General features: G+C 38.3%; 2 protein-coding genes across 3 annotated transcripts in view; one reads left to right on the top strand and one right to left on the bottom strand.

Annotated features, from left to right (window-relative positions):
* The window catches only part of LOC143846465 (uncharacterized), a 61,103-nt gene extending 47,181 nt beyond the window's left edge, over positions 1-13,922 (top strand). The window contains exons 3-6 of one of the 2 annotated variants that reach the window (XM_077354897.1): positions 11,925-12,186; positions 12,314-12,404; positions 13,408-13,474; positions 13,560-13,922. In XM_077354897.1, coding sequence (XP_077211012.1) covers positions 11,925-12,186; positions 12,314-12,404; positions 13,408-13,474; positions 13,560-13,613 — 474 coding nt within the window. In that variant the 3' untranslated portion in view covers positions 13,614-13,922. The remainder of the gene's footprint in view (positions 1-11,924; positions 12,187-12,313; positions 12,405-13,407; positions 13,475-13,559) is intronic. The other variant, XM_077354898.1, reaches the window with a different exon arrangement.
* A 1,213-nt stretch (positions 13,923-15,135) lies between these two features.
* Positions 15,136-17,070, bottom strand: LOC143846603 (uncharacterized). The gene is made up of 2 exons (XM_077355081.1): positions 16,746-17,070; positions 15,136-15,722 (listed from the first exon to the last, which is right to left on the bottom strand). The coding sequence occupies exons 1-2, from the start codon at positions 17,068-17,070 to the stop codon at positions 15,136-15,138; spliced, it is 912 nt and encodes a 303-aa protein (XP_077211196.1).
* Positions 17,071-18,472: the final 1,402 nt, after the last annotated feature.

The following is an 18,472-nucleotide window of genomic DNA, read 5'->3' as shown; positions in this document are numbered from 1 at the left end:
AGAAAACAAGAAATTACCTCTTTAGACTATATGTTGCGCTTTATTGAAAATCTTTTAATAAACTCCATCTAAGTGTAAAAACACACATGTGCACTTAACATCCACAAACTAGATAAGCTAACATGTCAAATATTGCTAGACATAGATCAAACAAGTATCACATTTATCTAGCAAAATCCATAAAAAATACATCCACAAAGAACATTGAAAATATATGTCCATTCATTTTCCTGAGCTTAAATGTTAGAAAAATAGAAATGAATTTTTTTATGTCCTCACATAGCCTAGGGATCGAGTTTACATGTTCATTAGAATCCCATAAAAGCGAGAAAAATTGGAGAAAATCGATTTGTCCATAAAATCCCTTGAAAAATATCAAGAAATTGAAAACAGGGGTGTGGCGGTCGACCGCGGAAGGCAACCTGGACAAAATAAAGAGGAAATAAGTTTGTCGCGGCGGGCGACCGCGATAGCCCGGTCGACCGCAACGGTTGAAAACTGTGTTTTTAAAGGGCGTCCGCAAATCACTTTTTCACTTCCGTCGTCTTAGGATTCATGGATGAAGCAGTTAAGAAGGGAAAATGAGGTTTACCCTACGGATGCTCATCACTAAATTGCTAAATTATAACGGAGTAGATTTGATGAAGGCCTACTTCACACTGCCTGATCCTGTGATTGATTCTTCTACCTTGATTCAAATGGGAGTAAGAGATACCACAGGGGGAGGTAGCAGTAGAGTTGGCTCTAGTAGAGTACCATGGGGACAGGCTGAAGATGAGCAAGCACAGACTACTGAGCCTCAGAGATCATATGAGCATCTTGTTAGACGGATTAACCAGATGAGCGCAGAAATAGGACGGCTTACTAGGGCTGATATTCAGAGGGCCACTGATAATTCGCAACTAATGGATACCTTAGCCACTAACAAGAGAGAGAGAGAGAGAGAGAGAGAGAGAGAGAGAGAGAGAGAGAGAGAGAGAGCATGATGAGCTATTACAGGCTATATCAAGATCCCATTCTCTTCGACACTACTCCTCGACTCCTTCCCTTGATCAGCCTGCTCTAAAGATGTAATGAATTCACCAATTTTTGATAGCAGATGGATTGTAGTTGGTACACCAAAAATGGTATACTATAATGCTCCTAGGATATCCTTCTCCATTTCTTCTTGCCCTAGATGAGCTTTTGGATATTATTATTATTATGTTGTGATGAATGTTGCCCAGTAAGGGTTTTATGCTTGATGGATGTTTATGCCCAGTAGGGGCTTTCATTTTGTAGATGTGGATGGATTTGCCCGTTTGGCATATGTTTGGATGATTTTAGATGTTTGCCCAAAGGGGCATTGTGCTTTATGGTTCATTATCCTTTTCATATTCAGAGATTATGTGATTTTATCCTTTGTAGTGGTGATGAGTTCTTGTTCCTCACTCCCAGCATTCATGTATCTCTGATGATGTTTTGACATGATGTGAAGAGGGTGTGTCTCTTCCATTTGTTGGCCATGTCTATGGAGTTTTATGTTTCCTATATATATATATATACATGATCTTTTAGTTGCATGGATGTGTATTCCCTTGTTGTTCATTATTTTGGTATCCATGTGTTGATTAGACTGAATTAGATTCAAGGTCATCATATTTTGTCTAATATTCATTCATTTATGTTCAAATTGTGAATATCTCTTAAATGGAGCAAATGTGGAATGGTTAAAGTGATTAAAATCTAGGGCCTATGTGCTTAGAACTTTTACATTTAGATTTGATGCACATAATCAGGGGGAGCTTCCACTTGCAAATGTATAACTATCTAGGGCCAAACAACTTAAACTCAAAAGTTATTTTATAGCTTTGAGCATGTTCATGCTCAGGAAGAAACTTGTATGCCCTATGACAAGAAAACCCCTACATAATGCAATTTGTGAACTTGAAAGATTAAGTTATAAATCTGAGCATATCCTTTCTCAGGTAGATACTTATCTGCTTCAAAAAATTGCAAATGAAGCCCAACTATTCAAATCATTCTGCCATGTTATGCCCTACAACATAGGTTTCACCTAGGGCCAATGACAAATTCATAGGGGGAGAGCCAAATGGTTATATCTTCATGCTTCTATAGATCATTGTGATGTGCTCACAAGGTCTATTGCCCCTATTCTTATGCTTAACTTGCAAATTATTTGATAAAAAAAAGAAGAAGGCTTATCATGCATTTCATTTTTATTTTCTCTTTGATAAGCATTCCATGAGCTTGAATGATATATCCTATACAAGGCACATAGCTTAGACAAGCTATTTTTCATCTTGACATCCCACTTGTACTTTCTCTTGTTTATCCCTACCTTTTTGCTGTTGCCAAAAGGGGGAGAATTTTGGGAGTTGATTAGGTAGTCAAATTGTATATGCACCATATGTTTTACAGTCTTAGTTATATTTGTGCATATAGTGATGGAGAGCTATGCTCTATTGTATATATTATATAATGCATACTCATCTATTTGTTTGATATCTCTTTCTTCCCTAATAAATTTATTTGCTATCATAAAAAAGGTGGAAAATGTAAGCCTAAGGGTTCCCATGGGTGAATCATTCACATTACATTCTAATTTTGATGCTAGCAAAGAAAATTGATTACCTTTTATGGACTAATGTGTTGCCTTGAGGTGTTGTGTCATATGCAGGAATTTCATGTTATAATCGCCATTACACAACTCAACTCAACACATAGTTTGTGGATCAAGAAAGCAAGGAACAAAGAGCTTGCACCTACATTGGAGTCATCACCATTTGGAGATGATCAAGTCAAGAAGCTCAACATGAAGGTCCCACAAGTACCCTAGCAAGTGTCAAGAAGGAGCTTGGAATTGAACATACCATGGTGACACCTCATGTACCTCAACATGCATTGAAGATTGGAGGACAAGTCACATGAGCCAAGACAAAGTTCAAGATGTTCATTCAAGCTGAAGAAGTCCAAGGAAGTGCAAAGAAGCCAAGACATTCTAAGAAGACTCCAAGGTCCTTATTTTTGGAATGTATTTGGAGTCCTCTTGATTTTATGTTTAAATGCACTTTTAATAGGTTTTCAAATGGTTTTCATACCTAAGTTTTTTATATCTTTGAAAACCATACACACCCAAATATGTGTTTGAAAACCTAGGACTTAAGCCCAAGCCCAAAGCTCAAAGCCCCTGGATTTTAAAGTTAAAAATGGAATTTCACTCAGGGCCGGTAGACCGGGCTATGCCGGGCGACCACGGGATGCTACCTGGAAGTACAGGGTATCTCGAAATTTATCGGGCCGGTCGACCAGGGTAAGCCGGGCGACCGCAGATATGTTTTTTGAAAATCCAGAAATCAATCCAGGTTGGGCTTGGCGGACGACCGCAATGGGTCCGGTAGACCGCGATAGTGTTTTTGAGCCATAAAATTATTTCAAACAGGTATCCCTCTCCGGGCGACCGCCCTAGGGTCGGTCGACCGCGCTGGTATCAAATTTCAAATTCAAATTGAGAGCCCGATAAGGGCGGGCGACCGCCGTGCCTTTGTCGACCGCCGCAACATGGAAATAGAGCCGTTGGGGTTTGCGCAGGTTGACTTTTTCAACCCTGTATTTTACAGTTTTACCCCCAAACAGTCATATTTCCTTGTGGGCTATATGTATGACCTATGAAGCACGGGTGTGGGTACGACCCGACACGGGTATGTGGGTACGTGATTTTCCAAAAAAACCCGAGTGCGTGTACGTTCGGGTACGCCGAATATAATATTATATTTTAATATTTTATTATATATTTATAAAAATTAAAAATAATAATTGGAGAACTATCAAATAACAATAGCATCACCAAAATGGAAAATTCTAATATTACTCTTCATTTCATAAGTATTTAAGTTCCATATTTCATAACATGAGGCATCAATCCATCATTCATTAGAAAAAACGTTTGTCGCCAGTGTGTTGACCAGTGCCTGACAAGATGAATAATTTTTAGAGACCAAATTATGAGATTTTTTATACCGGACTTTTGGGATTTAATAATGTTTGGACATGATAGATTTTATGAATTTTTAAATTTGAAAATACCCCACCGTTTGGAAGTTAAGAAAGTTAAAATTTTGACCCGACCATTTTTCTTCGGATTTTGTACTAGAACATGAGAATTGACTTTTTTTCCTTTTAGATTTGGGTCTTGAAACTATTTTTTAAAAATCCAATGGGGGGTATTCCGTTATTTACATGTAAATCTTAAGTAAATGGACATTTACTTAAATGGTTTACATGTAAATACTAAGTACAGGAGAGGAGAGAGAAGATGCACAGGAAGGATTTAAACCAGATAAGAGAAGCAAGAGGTGTCGGGTACGCGTGGGTGCGCACCCGACACGCACAAAATTGGAGTTCTTTTTAAACAATAATTGGGGTACGTATCCGGGCGTACCCGAATGTACCCGCACCCCATACGTGTCGGGTACGGGAGCCCCGGGAGAGTACCCGTGCATCCTAGATATACACTATCCAAACTTTTCTACCTTTTGCAAGATCAAATCCTATCTTCTTGAACCTAAACTTTTATATGAAAGGTTAAAACCTCTTTGAACTTGGATTTTTACATTCTATCAAGAGGTACTCCATAGGCTTTACATTTTATCTTCCTTGGAGTGTTTGTGAGCTATTCAAAGTTGTAATCCGCCTAATCTAGAGGCATTGAGAGTTGTTTTCTTTTATTTCTTCATTTGTGTTTGAGGGTCTCCGATTCGGCCCGCTAAGAAAGGTGAATCATTGTAAGAGGGAGTTGCCCTCGCAAGGCTTCATGCAGAAAGGGTGTGATCCCTTTGAAGGAGAAGTTGGTGTACGGCTTTGAGATTCGCCCATTGAAGAATCTTATTGGTTTAGTGGAGAATCCCAAGGAGGAAAAATTAAAAAGGTGGAGTAGGTTAAGTTGTGATCGAACCACTATAAAACTTGTGCCTTGTGGATGTTTTCTCTTCTCATTCTCTTTGCACTCTGGTGTTTGGTAATCTCTACCCTTTACTTGTGTTTATGTTTCATTGAATAAGGGTTAGAGTATATAAGCATAAAGTCATATCTAATCCCTATCTTACATTATATTTATTGATTGATAAAGGGTTAGATTTGTTAAGGCTTAATTGGTAAAATGATTTTAATAATCCACTTAAATAAGATCCCAAATTTTTTAATTAGCCAATTCACGCCCCCTCTTGGGTTGTCACCTTGTATTTCAGATACGCTGGCGCTGGGTGTCCCTAGTGATCAAAAGGGGCGTAAATATCACTTCCCATATGAAAAGTTGCATGTTTTGTATAATTCAATCGAAAAACTTTAACAAAATCCCAAAAATTCGGGCGAAATCCGGTATTTTTCCAAATCTAAGTGGATTTCGTTTTGGTAGTTGCTGAAATAGAAATATTTCGGCCGAAATTTAACACATGCCCATGGAAGCTAGTATATGATTTTGATGAGGTTTGTGAATGATTAAAAGGGTCATCAAATTGACCTTTGTCATGTAAAAGAAATCCCAACGGGGAGCCTGATAGGTTAGTAAATGTAGGAGTATTTTGTCATTTGTATAATTCAATCGAAAAACTTTAACAAAATCCCAAAAATTCGGGCGAAATCCGGTATTTTTCCAAATCCAAGTGGATTTCGTTTCGGTGGCTGCTGAAATAGAAATATTTTGGCCGAAATTTAAAACATGCCCATGGAAGCTAGTATATGATTTTGATGAGGTTTGTGAATGATTAAAAGGGTCATCAAATTGACCGTTGTCACGTAAAAGAGATCCCAATGGGGAGGCTGATAGGTTAGTAAATGCAGGAGTATTTTGTCATTTGACAATTGACATCATATGCCTTTGTAGAATGAATAGCATTGATAAAAATCAGCACTTGATAATCTTCCTATCTACTATATACCACTTTTCTCGTGCCCGTTAGTGTTGTGGAATGATTGGACAGGGTTTAGAAAAGATTTTTATGGAATGATGGGGAGGAAAGACCCAAGAGAATCCCATGGTACCTTTGAATATGGTGTGTAGACCAAAGCTAGTGGGTGCATTTGGAATAAGAAGGCTTAGGAGATGAACCAGGCTCTTTTATGCAAATGGTTATGGAGTTCGGAATGGAAGAATCAAGTTTGTGGAGAGAAGTAATAATGAAGAAGTACGGGGTTGGAGGAAATGGATCCTAAGGAGCCTAGCTGAGGGAGAGAGTCAAGCATATGGAGTTGACAGTACTGCCTAAGAGTTCTTTAGGTGGATCCGATTCAAGGTCGGCTGTGGCAATAGGATAATATTCTGGGACGACAGACAGTGTAGTGAATCTCCCATAAACTGTTATTTTCGGCACTGTTTAGACTGGTAACCATTAATAAGTGTTGGTAAGATCTCAATACAAGCAAGAGGGATCAGAGACATCACCACGAGTACTTGCTTTCAGTTGGACAGTAGACCACGACAGAATTCTTACCTAGATCATCCCATAAATAGGAACCAAAACATACATACTATATGTTGCTTGTGTATGGGAGCGGAAGAGTTAGTGAAGCATCTCCTTATCCATTGTCCAGTCACTACTGAAATGTGGAGCTTTATTTTATCCCTGTTTGGGTGCAGGTGGTTGGTGCCAAAATCTGTTGACTCATTTATTGCTATGTGGAAGGCTTATGCTTGGTCGACAAGAGGGAGAATTCTCTGGAAACTGTGTTCGCTATCTTCCGTTGGCATGCACAAAGATGAACTTTGATGGTGTGAGCAAAGGAAATCCCGGTGGTGCACGTAATGGTGGCATTCTTAGAATGGGAGTGGGGAGGTGAGATTCACCTTTGTCAATCCTTTGGAGAGAGAGAGAGAGGATCTCCACTGTTGCAGAGGCTTTGGCCTTGAGACAAGGCGTGAGGCTTTTGATTCCATTTTTATGTGTCATTCTCTGAAGGGGACTCTCTTAACATTATTAGATGGTTTAAAGAGCAATGATATCGAAAGATATCCCATCAGATTTCTTCTGTCACGTGAAAGGGCAGTAAATGGCTAGGCAGACAAATTATCTAATTAAGGAGTATTTTGCTAGTATCTGATTATTAGAGATCGTATGCCTGGATATATAGATCTCTGTAGTCTATATTATTAGTGATGTAGTATCTGATCTGAACTTAAATGCTTCTAGTTCAGTCCTGATTATTTGTTGTTATCTGGTCACCCTGATTGGGTCGTCGTATGATATTGGATTGATTAATAAACTTTGTTCCTATTAAAAAACAGTTCTCTAGATTGTTGTTCCTCCCACTAAGAGCATGACGATGGCTGATTAATGTGCACGGCATCCACAGCTTGGGTGACATCCATCCAGCAACATCGCACACATTAATTAAGTGAAATGTCGGAAAACACGTTGTGTTGGGCAGTCATCCAAACCCTCCTATATATAAATTGAAAATATCTATGAACAAAGTCACCCACAACTTGCAAATCAAAAGAGAAGCCAAAATCACCCAGTACCTAGTAATTGTGTAGTCTATTATACCTTTTGGTTAAAGATCCCGAAATTGTTGGGGGTATATGGTTGATCTAAAGAACAACTTTTTTTACAATATCATTTTGATCTCATATTTATTTTTAATGCTCAAACTAGCTCTAATCCCATGTAGTCTCACTGCCATGAGGATTTAAAGCTTGCTTTGATGGTCAAGTTCGATTGATGACATCCATTGCATTCCCATAGTAACCATCTCTGCACTCGCCTCTGAAATGCAAGTGTGACAATCCAAGAGGGGGGAGAGGGGGGGGTGAATTGGTTAATTAAAAATTTTAGGCTTAATTAGATGGATTATTAAAATTAATTTAATAATTAAGCGCTAATTAATCTAACCCTTGTTCAAGCAAGCAAGATAATGAAAGCTAGGGTTTAGATGCTACTTTATGCTCGAATGCTTTAACCCTTGTTTTAATAAAACATAAATGCAAGCAAAGGGTAGAGATTACCAATCACCACAAGTGCAAGAGAGAGGAGGAAAGGAAGCATCCACAAGGCACAAGATTTATAGTGGTTCGGTCTATCACAAGACCTACTCCACTCTTCCAAGTTTACCTCCTTGGGCGCTCCACTAAAATAATGAGATTCTTCAATGGGCGAATCTCCAAGCCGTACACCTAACTCCTCCAATCTCCAAAGGGGACAAAACCCTTTATGCACGAAGCCTTGCGAGGGGACACTCCCTCTTACAACGTCTTCTCCTTTCTTAACGGGCCTAAGAGTAGACCCTCACAATGTCTTCACCTTTCTTAACAGGCCGAAGAGAAGACCCTCACAATGAAGAAAATGAAAAATAAAAGAACTCTCTTGCCTCTTGATAGGCAGATTACAACTCTTTAGCTCACAATCACTCCATGGAAGATAAAATGTAAAGCCTATGGAGTTCCTCTTGATAGAATGTGCAAATGCAAGTTCAAAGAGGTTTTGCTTTTGATAAGAAGGTTTTTGCTCAAGGAAAATGGGATTTGATCTTTCTCAAATGTTCAAAGGCTTGATTAGATAGGTTTTTATGATGTATATATAGTGTATTTGAAAATATGACCATTTGGGGGCAAAACTGTAAAAAATAGGGTTGAAAAAGTCAACCTGCGCAAGCCCCAACTGCTAGTTTGCCCGACCGTCGCGGTCGACCGAGCCACCGCGGTCACCCGCCCCTATTGGGCGCCCTTTTTAATTTTCAAATTTCTTACCGTCGCGGTGGACCGGCCCCGTAGCGGTCGCCCAGCGAGGGCTACCTGTCCGCTCAAAATTTAAACTCAAAACCTATCCGCGGTCGCCCGGCCCAACCATGACAGATTGTTCCTGACTTTCCAGGAACACCTCCGCGGTCGCCCGAAATTCCCCGGTTGACCGGCCCGCTAAATTTCGGAAGGTGCTGGATTTCCAGTAACCTTACCGCGGTCGCCAGGGAATCCCCGGTCGACCAGACCTGTTTGAAAATCTATTTTAAAGTTGAAATCTTAGGGACTTTGGGCTATGGTCTTTGGGCTTTTGTCCAAGGTTTTCAAACATGTTTTGGGGAGTGTGTAGATAGTTTTCAAAGATGTTAAAGTTGTTATGAAAACCATTTTGAAAACCTTTGAAAGTGCAAACACATTAAATCAAGAGGACTCCAAATACAATCTAAAAATGATACCGTTGAGTCTTCTTGGAATGTATCGGCTCCTTTGCACTACCTTGGACATCTTCGACTTGCGAGTGAACTCTTCAACTTTCTTCGAATCATGTGGCTTCCTCCATCTCTTGGGCATCTTCAATGTTGCATGAGAAGGCCACCAATGCTAGTTCAACTCCAAGCTTCTATTGGCACTTGGTAGGCAACTTGGGATCCTTGACTTGAGCTCTGGACTCGAACATCTTCCAATGATGATGTCTTCCATGTGTGTACAAGCTTCTTGTTCCATTAGCGTGTTGATCCTCAAGCCATGTGTTGTGTGTTGAGTTGTGTAATGGCGATATGACATATGAAATTTCTGTATGAGCCACAACACTTCAAAGCAACACATTAGTCCATAAAGACTAATCAATTTAGGTTTGCTAGCATCAAAACAAGAAGGTAAGGTGAATGATTGAGCCCATGGGAACCCTTGAGCTTACATCCTCTTTTCTAATCTCCACCTTCATGAAAAAGATTTATTCCTTGGGGGCTACAACCTTAGCCTCAATCTCCACTTCTCCCTAAAATTGGAAAATACAAACCCTTTCTAATCATGGAAGCTCCACCCGCCTACTTTTAGTTCTAGTAAGTCCCAACGACATAGGCTTTTTTAAGCGGCCGACTTACGCCGTCGTCTTTCATAGCATAAACTTCTAATCTTCCTATCGAATGGGAATATTAAAGAAGAATATGAGGATCTATTATAGCATACACTTCTGACCTTCTTTCCATGAATGAGAAGATTAAAGTATGTAAGGATTTTCTATAATTTCACTTGGAATGTGGTCGACTGGCATCGAGCTCTAGTGGGGAAGCGGGTTTTGGGAGAAAAATTAAGCCACTGGTAAGAGAGGGGACTTTAGAGGAGTTTACCAAAAGGGAGGGTAGTTTTATTCATTTTGGGAGAAAAAATAAAATTTTGGTGAGAGAGAGAGAGAGAGAGAGAGAGGACTCAGAGGAGTTTACTAATTGTGAAGTATATGGGGCAGATTTATTATCTTTCTCCTTATAAAAAAATGGGTTATAGTTTAGGTTAGTTTTCTTTTGGATAAGTTATATTGGAGGTTTGGGGAGGAAAGAGTTGCTCTGTGGGGAAGACTTCTTATAGGAAAATATGAGCGTAGGTAGTGAGATACTTAGGTAATGTGGTAAGGGCTCGTGTGCATGGCGGTCGCTTTGTGGTGTCAAAATTTGTTTCTCTTCATTAGGTTTATGTTGAAAAGGAAGGATTCAGTTATAGTATTAAATTTCCATCGAAACTGACATGAAACGATCGAAACATTTCCATTTCTATCCCCACCAAAACACATACCGAAACACATAGCAAAACCGAAACCGTAATTGTATTAGTAGTATACCGGTATGCGTTAGATAATTATATTTTTGTAAATTGCATGTGAAATCTAGTGTATGTATTATGTATAATTATTTATATGAATTACATGAGAAATGTGGTATGTACTGAATTATCAAACATGCATGACAATGCATATCACGGTTTTCAATGTTAAACCATTATGGGAAATTTTTGCTTTTGTGATGATGAATTTTTTAGTATGCAATTGTGACCCAATAGAATCTCTAGACAACTCCCCCTTTCTCTAACAAGTCAGCAATTTAGATTGGGGAGTTTTTTTCTTTCGTTCTTTTTTTTTTGGGGGGGGGGGTTGTAATCTCTCTAAGTTCAGTAATGATTCTAGAACCTAGATTGTATTATATTTTTAGATGCTTCAGGTTTCTAACGACTCCAATACCTTTTTGACTCATGCCTCTGCTTTCTAAAAAATTGGTTGATACCATAGTCGCAGGAGTGTGAAGTGAGTGTGAGAAGCAGAAGTAGGAAGAGAGGGTTCTAAAAAAGAAAAAAATACAGGAAGCGAAAAAAGAGTAGAGGAAATGGGTGGGAAGCGTCATCGGAAGTGAACCTGAAGCATGTAATAACCCTATGGATATGAACCAAAAAGCATATATTAATTGATGAGGATATATTTAGTAAGGTTTAATGTAGGCCAGGATTACATGTAGTAAAGAAGACTTCACGATTAGAATCACATGTATTAGGGAATTATAGATTTACATGTATTAATGTTATTTTTTGGAAAAAGATCCACTTAAGTTTTATTTGAAACTTAAGATTAATTTCTTAAGGTCTAAATACACTCCTTTGGTATTTATAAGAGGGGAAAAAGTTCTAAATTCACTCTAGTATTATAAGAAGGGCAAAACACTCTTTTAGGGAAAAAAGTAATCACCTAAATAGAAAGCTGTCTTAATCAATCGGAAGAATGTAAGTAGGGTGACTTTCCTAAATTGGGAAGCAGAATTTAGCTTCCAAAGCGAGCCATTGTGGAAGCGAGCTTCCCACCGAACTTGGAAGTGTTCGGTAACTATGGTTGGTACATACCCTGTCTCTGGTTTACCTAGCAAGCAAGCAAGTATTAAAAGAATTGCAGTCCTGTGATTTACCTTTTGTAATAGAATTGTGGCATGCTATTGTTTGCTGGTGATGTAACTTGAGAAGTATGTAGTTTTGTTGCATATATTTCTATTTAGTTGTGATTGAGTTGACAAGCCAACCGAGAGGCATCTTTAATTCTTCTGTGGCGTGCAAATAATGGTCTTTTGGTGGATCACTAATAATAGCAGTTGTGACAACGTGATTAGGTGTAAGGACACTGGTACTAATCGTTTATGTGGTTAAACCTGATTTGCAACAGAGCAGAGGTTGTCTTGGATGCTGTACTAAGTCCACTCCAATTATCGCTGTGGATGAGCCGTCAAAGGGTCTGAAAATTCAAGGCCGGTCTGTGAAAAAAACTAGTATATCAGAGGATTTTTGGAGCACCAGCACATATGAAATGGATAACAGTGGAATTCAGTCTCAGCGAAGTATCTCATCAATTAGCACATCAAACCAAGCCCTAGACCCCCATAGCGGAGTAGCTAGCACAAGCAACCCTCCTGAATTCGTGAATCATGGTAAGTATAAAGTTTTTTTTTAGGCCTGAGATGGTGTTGATTTTGTTGCCATCTCTACTCCTTATTGTTTGTGTTTTTTTTTTTTTTTTTTTTTGAGATTTTTAGTATGACATAGTCTTGACTGCAGGTCTTCTCCTCTGGAATCAAACTAGGCAGCAGTGGATTGGAAATAGACGGTCAGAGAGCCACACACAGCAGGTTAAAGAACCCAAATTAAGGTATGACACTTTCTCTTTTTTTATTGGGAATTACTTAGTGTATGAAGGAGAGACAGTTGGATATATTTCTTTTGTGGAAGCCAAAGCCTCGGTTTCCATCCCTTAGCTTATAGGACGAATCCATATTTGAGCATGAATACCTCTGATGGTTTAAAAGACTTCTGTGGTGGTAGAATATCCAATAGAAAAATGTTTCAGCATTATCCTGTTGCTGTGTGCTGGTGTATGTCGATTTTCCCATTGGCATGCCCTTGACCAGTTCAATTGAATTCATAGCTTGTTGGATAACAAGTCAGCTGAGTAGACTCGGTTTATTTGGGCACTTTGGGGCTTCAATTACCTAGTTGATCAACTCAAAACATTTACTTTAGATCTGCCAGTAGTGTTATTAAGCCAACCCAGAGAGCTTGGTAGCTGAACGCCTGATTTCATAGTTTAGTTTGAATTTTTGAGAACATTGGGTTGAAATTCAACTTTGTCACTCATCTTGTGGTAGTTGGATGTGTAGGTTCATTGTTAATCATCTGTAAAATTTTCAACTTTAGTCTCAACTTCAACCCCATTTCTTTACAAGTGTTATTGAGAACCCACTTGGATATCAATGTTAGAACCTGAACTCCACTTGGAAATCAACCTGTATGTTTTGTGAGTATATCATGGCCGAAATAGCAATATGTGTAGCAAATTTTATGAAAGCAGAGTATGGAACTATGGACTCCGTACTCTCTGGTCTAGTCAAATTCACTAGAGCCTGAGTCCTCGCTCGCAAGGAATGCCCTCTACCACTCGATACATGAGGGTATTGGCAAGTCAATATAGCTTGACTGTGCTAGAGTTCAATCTCCGAGTTTCTGTAAACCAAGGGTTTCATATATGTGCAAAAAAAAGTTGATTTCTGAGCTTAATGCATTATTTTCAAGTAGGTTACTACCTGTCATTTTCTTCCTATATTTTGTGTTGGTGATTACTTATCATTTCTTGGCTGAGAATCTTCTTGGTGCAGCTGGAATGCATCATACGACAGCTTACTTGGGACCAACAAACCCTTCCATCAGCCAATTCCTCTCTCTGTAAGGCTTTCTTTCTTTGTATTAAAGTTAGCTTCCTATTCTTAAAATGTCATTATAATTGGTGACTGCACATCGGATTTTGCAGGAAATGGTAGATTTTCTTGTGGATATTTGGGAACAGGAAGGGATGTATGATTAGCTGAAAAACTCTGTCCGAGGAGTTGCTCATTAGTTGGAATCATAATCATTATTGTAACTGTTGGCCTCATTCAGCACAAGCTAAGCTTTCGGTGTTGAATAGACCGAAGGGCTTCCATGTGAGTTGTAATATTCACATTACTTTCATGAGCTTCTCTCTTCACAGGGCCATGAACATTTCCACTGCACTCAATTTAAATATTATAGAGAAACGGCAGCGTTGTAGACTCACCTTCTAGTGCTCCTTTTCATATTTTCTCTCATTTTCTTAGGGCGTATGTTTCTTTTCAGCTTTTCTGAACATTTTTTACCCTTGTTATTCGTAAGTAGATTGTGAGATGGTTTTATTTATTGAAATGTTATCAGCACAACCATATTTTGATATTTGCACAAACCCAGCTGTCTTTTCTTTAATAGGCTCGTGAGAGGTTTTTGGGAAATGTAATAACCGTTTGATTGCTCTTTAAACACTAAAAGACAAGATGGTTTGTGAAAATATCAAAATATGATTGTGCTAATATCGTTTCCCTTTATTTATTATTTCTCTGCAACAAGACCTACAAGCGAGTTGATGAAATATTAGATCAAATAAGAACTAGTAGATAGGAGATAGAGAGACCTTGGAATGGACGGATAGATCAGATCCAGACATTGGATGCGATTAGCAGTTCAATGAGTAGGAAAGCATTGTATCAAGTTCTTCTGGGAGAAGTGGATAGGGATAATTTTATTTCATGAATGAAATATAATAGTTATATATGTTTTTCCTAAACGTTTTTCCTTTGTTGTTTAGGGTTTCTTCTTCTTCTTCATAATTAATTGTTGATTTAGTGTCTTGAGATTCATCAACTTTTACATGAATTGCTTATTCAACAGTTAAGGTTCTCTTGTTATATACTCTATATGCTTTGCTCCGTTTAGAGTAACTAAGAAAAATTCCATCATCCGACTTTGGATCAAATTTGTGAAGATTATCTTTGATATTTAGAATATGGCATTTACAACCAAAGACTTTAAAATGGCTTATATTAGGTTTTCTTCCTTTCCAAAGTTCGTATGGAGTCTTAAGAGTTTTTGGTCTTATAAGGACTCTGTTAATGACATAGCATGCCATATTAACAGCTTCAGCCCAGAAATGTCTAGGAGTGCTATAGTCATTCAACATAGTTCTTGCCATCTCTTGAAGCACTCTATTCTTCCTCTCCACTACACTGTTTTGTTGGGGAGTTCTAGGTGTAGAGAGATTATGATCAATTCCATGATTTGAGCAATAGTTTTCAAAATAAATATTTTCAAATTCGGTTCCATGATCACTTCTTACAGATGTGATAGAGATTCCTTTTTCATTTTGGGCTTTATTACATAATTTGAAAAATATTTGAAAAGTCTCATCTTTACTACTCAAAAAATCACCCATGTATATCTAAGAGAAATCATCAACAACAACATACGCATATTTCTTCCCACCGGCGCTACAAGTTTTTATAGAACCAAAGAGATCCATATGAAGAAGTTGTAGAGGTCTAGTAGTAAGACACAATGGTTTTGGGTTTAAAAGAGTCTTTGGCTTGTTTTCCTTTTTGACAAGCTCTAAAAACATGATCATTAGAGTATTTGAGCTTAGGCAAACCAGTGACACTTTCTTTATTGCAAAGCTTAGACAAAAGTTTCATATGTGCATGTCCTAATCTTCTATGCCAAGTCCATGAGTTATTATCAATAGAAGAAAGACATTTGACATTTTGAGTTGTGAGTTCTTCTAATGCAAGAGTGTAAACATTATCATTTCTAGTGGCAGTGAAACTGATTGTGTTACTGTGTGTGCCTTTAACAATGCATTTATCATTCCTAAATGTGACCTCATTACCAACATCACAAAGTTGACTTATACTAAACAAATTCATAGCCAAATCATCAACAAGCAAAACATTGGATATAGTAATATCTTTAAAAGTAATTGTACCTTCACCGATGATCTTTTCTTTCTTGTCGTCGCCGAAGGTGACCTTACCTTGATTTCCCATAGTGATTGATGAGAACTTGGAGGGGTCTCCGGTCATGTGTCTCGAGCACCCGCTATCCAAGTACCATTTGTCGGTGTTGACGTTCCCTGTCAAACAAGTCTACAAGGCAAATTTCATGTTCTAGATTTAGATACCCAAGTTCTCTTGGGTCCTTCAATGTTAGTATTATACAATTTATCTTTTCTTACCCATATATACTTTACATTTGTTTCTCTTCTCATTCTACAAGCATACTTGTAGTGTCCACTTTTTCCACAATAATGACAAGAATGAACGAATTTTGTATATGACTTTGGAGTCTTCCTTTGTCTATGTGGTTGTATGGACTTGTTCTTGTGAGACTTTTCCTCTTGGAATTTTTGGTATCCCAAACCGGTCATTTCATTAGAAAAGTTCTTCTCAAGAATTTCATCAAGTTTAGATTTTTCACATGAAAACTTTAGTCGGAGCTTATCATTATGTTGTTTCAATTCTTTATTTTTAAGATGAAGTTTTTCAATATCTTCATATATCTTTTCATTTTCTTCTTTCAATTCTTTATTTTTCAAAACAAGGTTATCAATTCTTTGATTCAAAGAATTGTTTTTATAGGCGAGAAGATCTCGTTCCCTTGTTACAATTCCAAACTCTTTTGTGATTTTCTCGAGTGAACTCTTTAGGTTCTTGGTCCTTGAAACTTCAAGAAGGAGGCCTTCTTGAAACTTTTCACAAGCATCAAAGAATTCATTATATGTAAAGGGTTTGTCAATATCATTTTCATTTTCAATTAATTCACTTTCGGAGTTAGGGGGTTCGATATATACCTCTTCCTCATGGGATTCAAGCGCCATAAAGCACACATTGGGATCTTCTTCTTCGCTTGACTCACTTGCGGATAAGCAATCAAGTTGCGCCGAAACTCTTGTTCTTTTCCTTCTTTCTTCTTGCATTGTCCTCTTGTTTGTTTAGAGGGCAATTAGGTCGGATGTGTTCGACTTTCTTGCATTTATAGCAACTTGGAGGATCATCTTCTTTTCTGTCTTTCTCTTTTCATGATGGCTTGTCCTTCTTGAATCCTCCTTTCTTTGTTCTTGAAAAGTGGTAGAATTTCTTTGTGAGGAGAGCAAGACCTTCTCCTAGGTTTTGAAATTTCTCTCCTTCGCTCTCGCTTTCACTATCCACTTTGGCTTTGAAGTCGACACCTTTCTTCTTTGTGTCGTCCTTTTGACCTTGTTGATCCGCTCTCTTTTTCATCTTCATCTCGTGGGTGATGAGAGACCCGACAAGTTCTTCTAGTAGGATGGTGCCGAGATTCTTTGCTTCTTCAATAGCAGTGATATTCGGATCCCAAGAAGCGGGAATTGATCGAAGCAGCTTGTTCACGATCTCTTCATTTGTGTAGACATTACCTAATCCTTCCAACTCATTGACAATGTTAGTGAGGCAGGTATACATTTTGGAAATAGATTCATCATTTTTCATTTTGAAAGCTTCGAAATCACTAACAAGAAGATTTATCTTGGTCTTTTTCAATTGAGTGGTTCCTCGTGAGTAGTTTCGAAGGTGGTCTAAATTTCTTTGGCCGTTTTGCAAGTAGAGACTCGATTGAACTCCTCGGGAGATAATGCACAAAAAATTGTGTTTACTCCTTTGGCGTTTAAGGCGTCTCTCTTCTTTTAAGCGGCCGACCACTCACTTCTATCGGTTGTGGGATGGATATATCCATCTTCAATTAGTTCCCACATCTCATAGTCATGTGTTGAAGAAAGAAAGTCAGTCTAGTTTTCAAATAACCATAGTTTGAACCATTGAAATAAGGTGGTCTAGTTACGGGTTGTTCTTCGACATTTCCGTTGGAGGTTGCCATGATCTTTTACTCTTGTAAGATTTTGAGAGATCAAATCCTGTGTTAAGAGTCCAAGCTTTGATACCAAGTGAAAATAGACTAGGCAACGTAAAGGGGGGGGGGGGGGTGAATTAGTTATTATAAAAATTTATTATTTTGAAACCCTCATTTTAAATGTCTCTTCTAAATACCTTGAAATTATCTAGCAAGTACTTGTAAAGTAAAAAGGTTGAGATATTACCAATGGAGTCAGAAGATGAGAGAGAGAGAGAGAGAGAGAGAGAGAGAGAGTAGAAGGCACACCACAAGAACACCAAGATTTATAGTGGTTCGGTCTTCTCAAAAGACCTACTCCACTCTTCCAAGTTTGTTGTCATTGGGATTCTCTACTATTTGGACACCACACCATGCCCAGGTCCAAGGGCTCCTTCCAAGCATCGAGTCTTTAAACTCTTCGAGTCTTTAAACTCTCCAAGGGTCACAACCCTTCTTTTACAATGATAGAAAGAAAGTAAATTGCTCACAAGCCTCTTCAACAGGCAAATACAAAGGTAATAGCTCAATAATGACTCTTGTCTCACCCAAAAATATACCTTAAGAAGTCTCTCTTGAGAGAATGAATGTAATGGCACAAAGAGGAGATTAATGGAGGTTATTCTCACATGTAATGGCAATGAAAATAGTAGGTGAGAGTTATGGCATGAAAATGGTGGCTAGGGTTTCTTAGAACACAAGAGAGTCATTTTAAGGTTCTCAAAGTGTAGCTTATATAGCAAGAGAAGCAAAACCCTAATTTTTGGCTTTTAAACGTGTCACGGACGAAGTCCGGACGACCGGTAAAAATAGCCATTTGAAATTCAAAGCGCGCCCCAACGATCGATCACGGACGTCTGCAATATCCCGGACGACCGCCATATTGTCAATTGTTTTTATCGAACCTTTCAGGTTTCAGACGGACGTTCCCAAATTTCCCGGACGACCGCAATTTCCTCAGTTATTTTTTTTTGAAAT

Source organism: Tasmannia lanceolata, unplaced genomic scaffold (genome assembly GCF_043159265.1).
Source record: "Tasmannia lanceolata isolate RefF3 unplaced genomic scaffold, GAP_Taslan_0.1 ptg000015l, whole genome shotgun sequence".
NCBI classification, from domain to species: Eukaryota; Viridiplantae; Streptophyta; class Magnoliopsida; order Canellales; family Winteraceae; genus Tasmannia; species Tasmannia lanceolata.
Note: the sequence above shows the minus strand (reverse complement) of the source record. Positions and strands in the feature narration are given on the sequence as shown.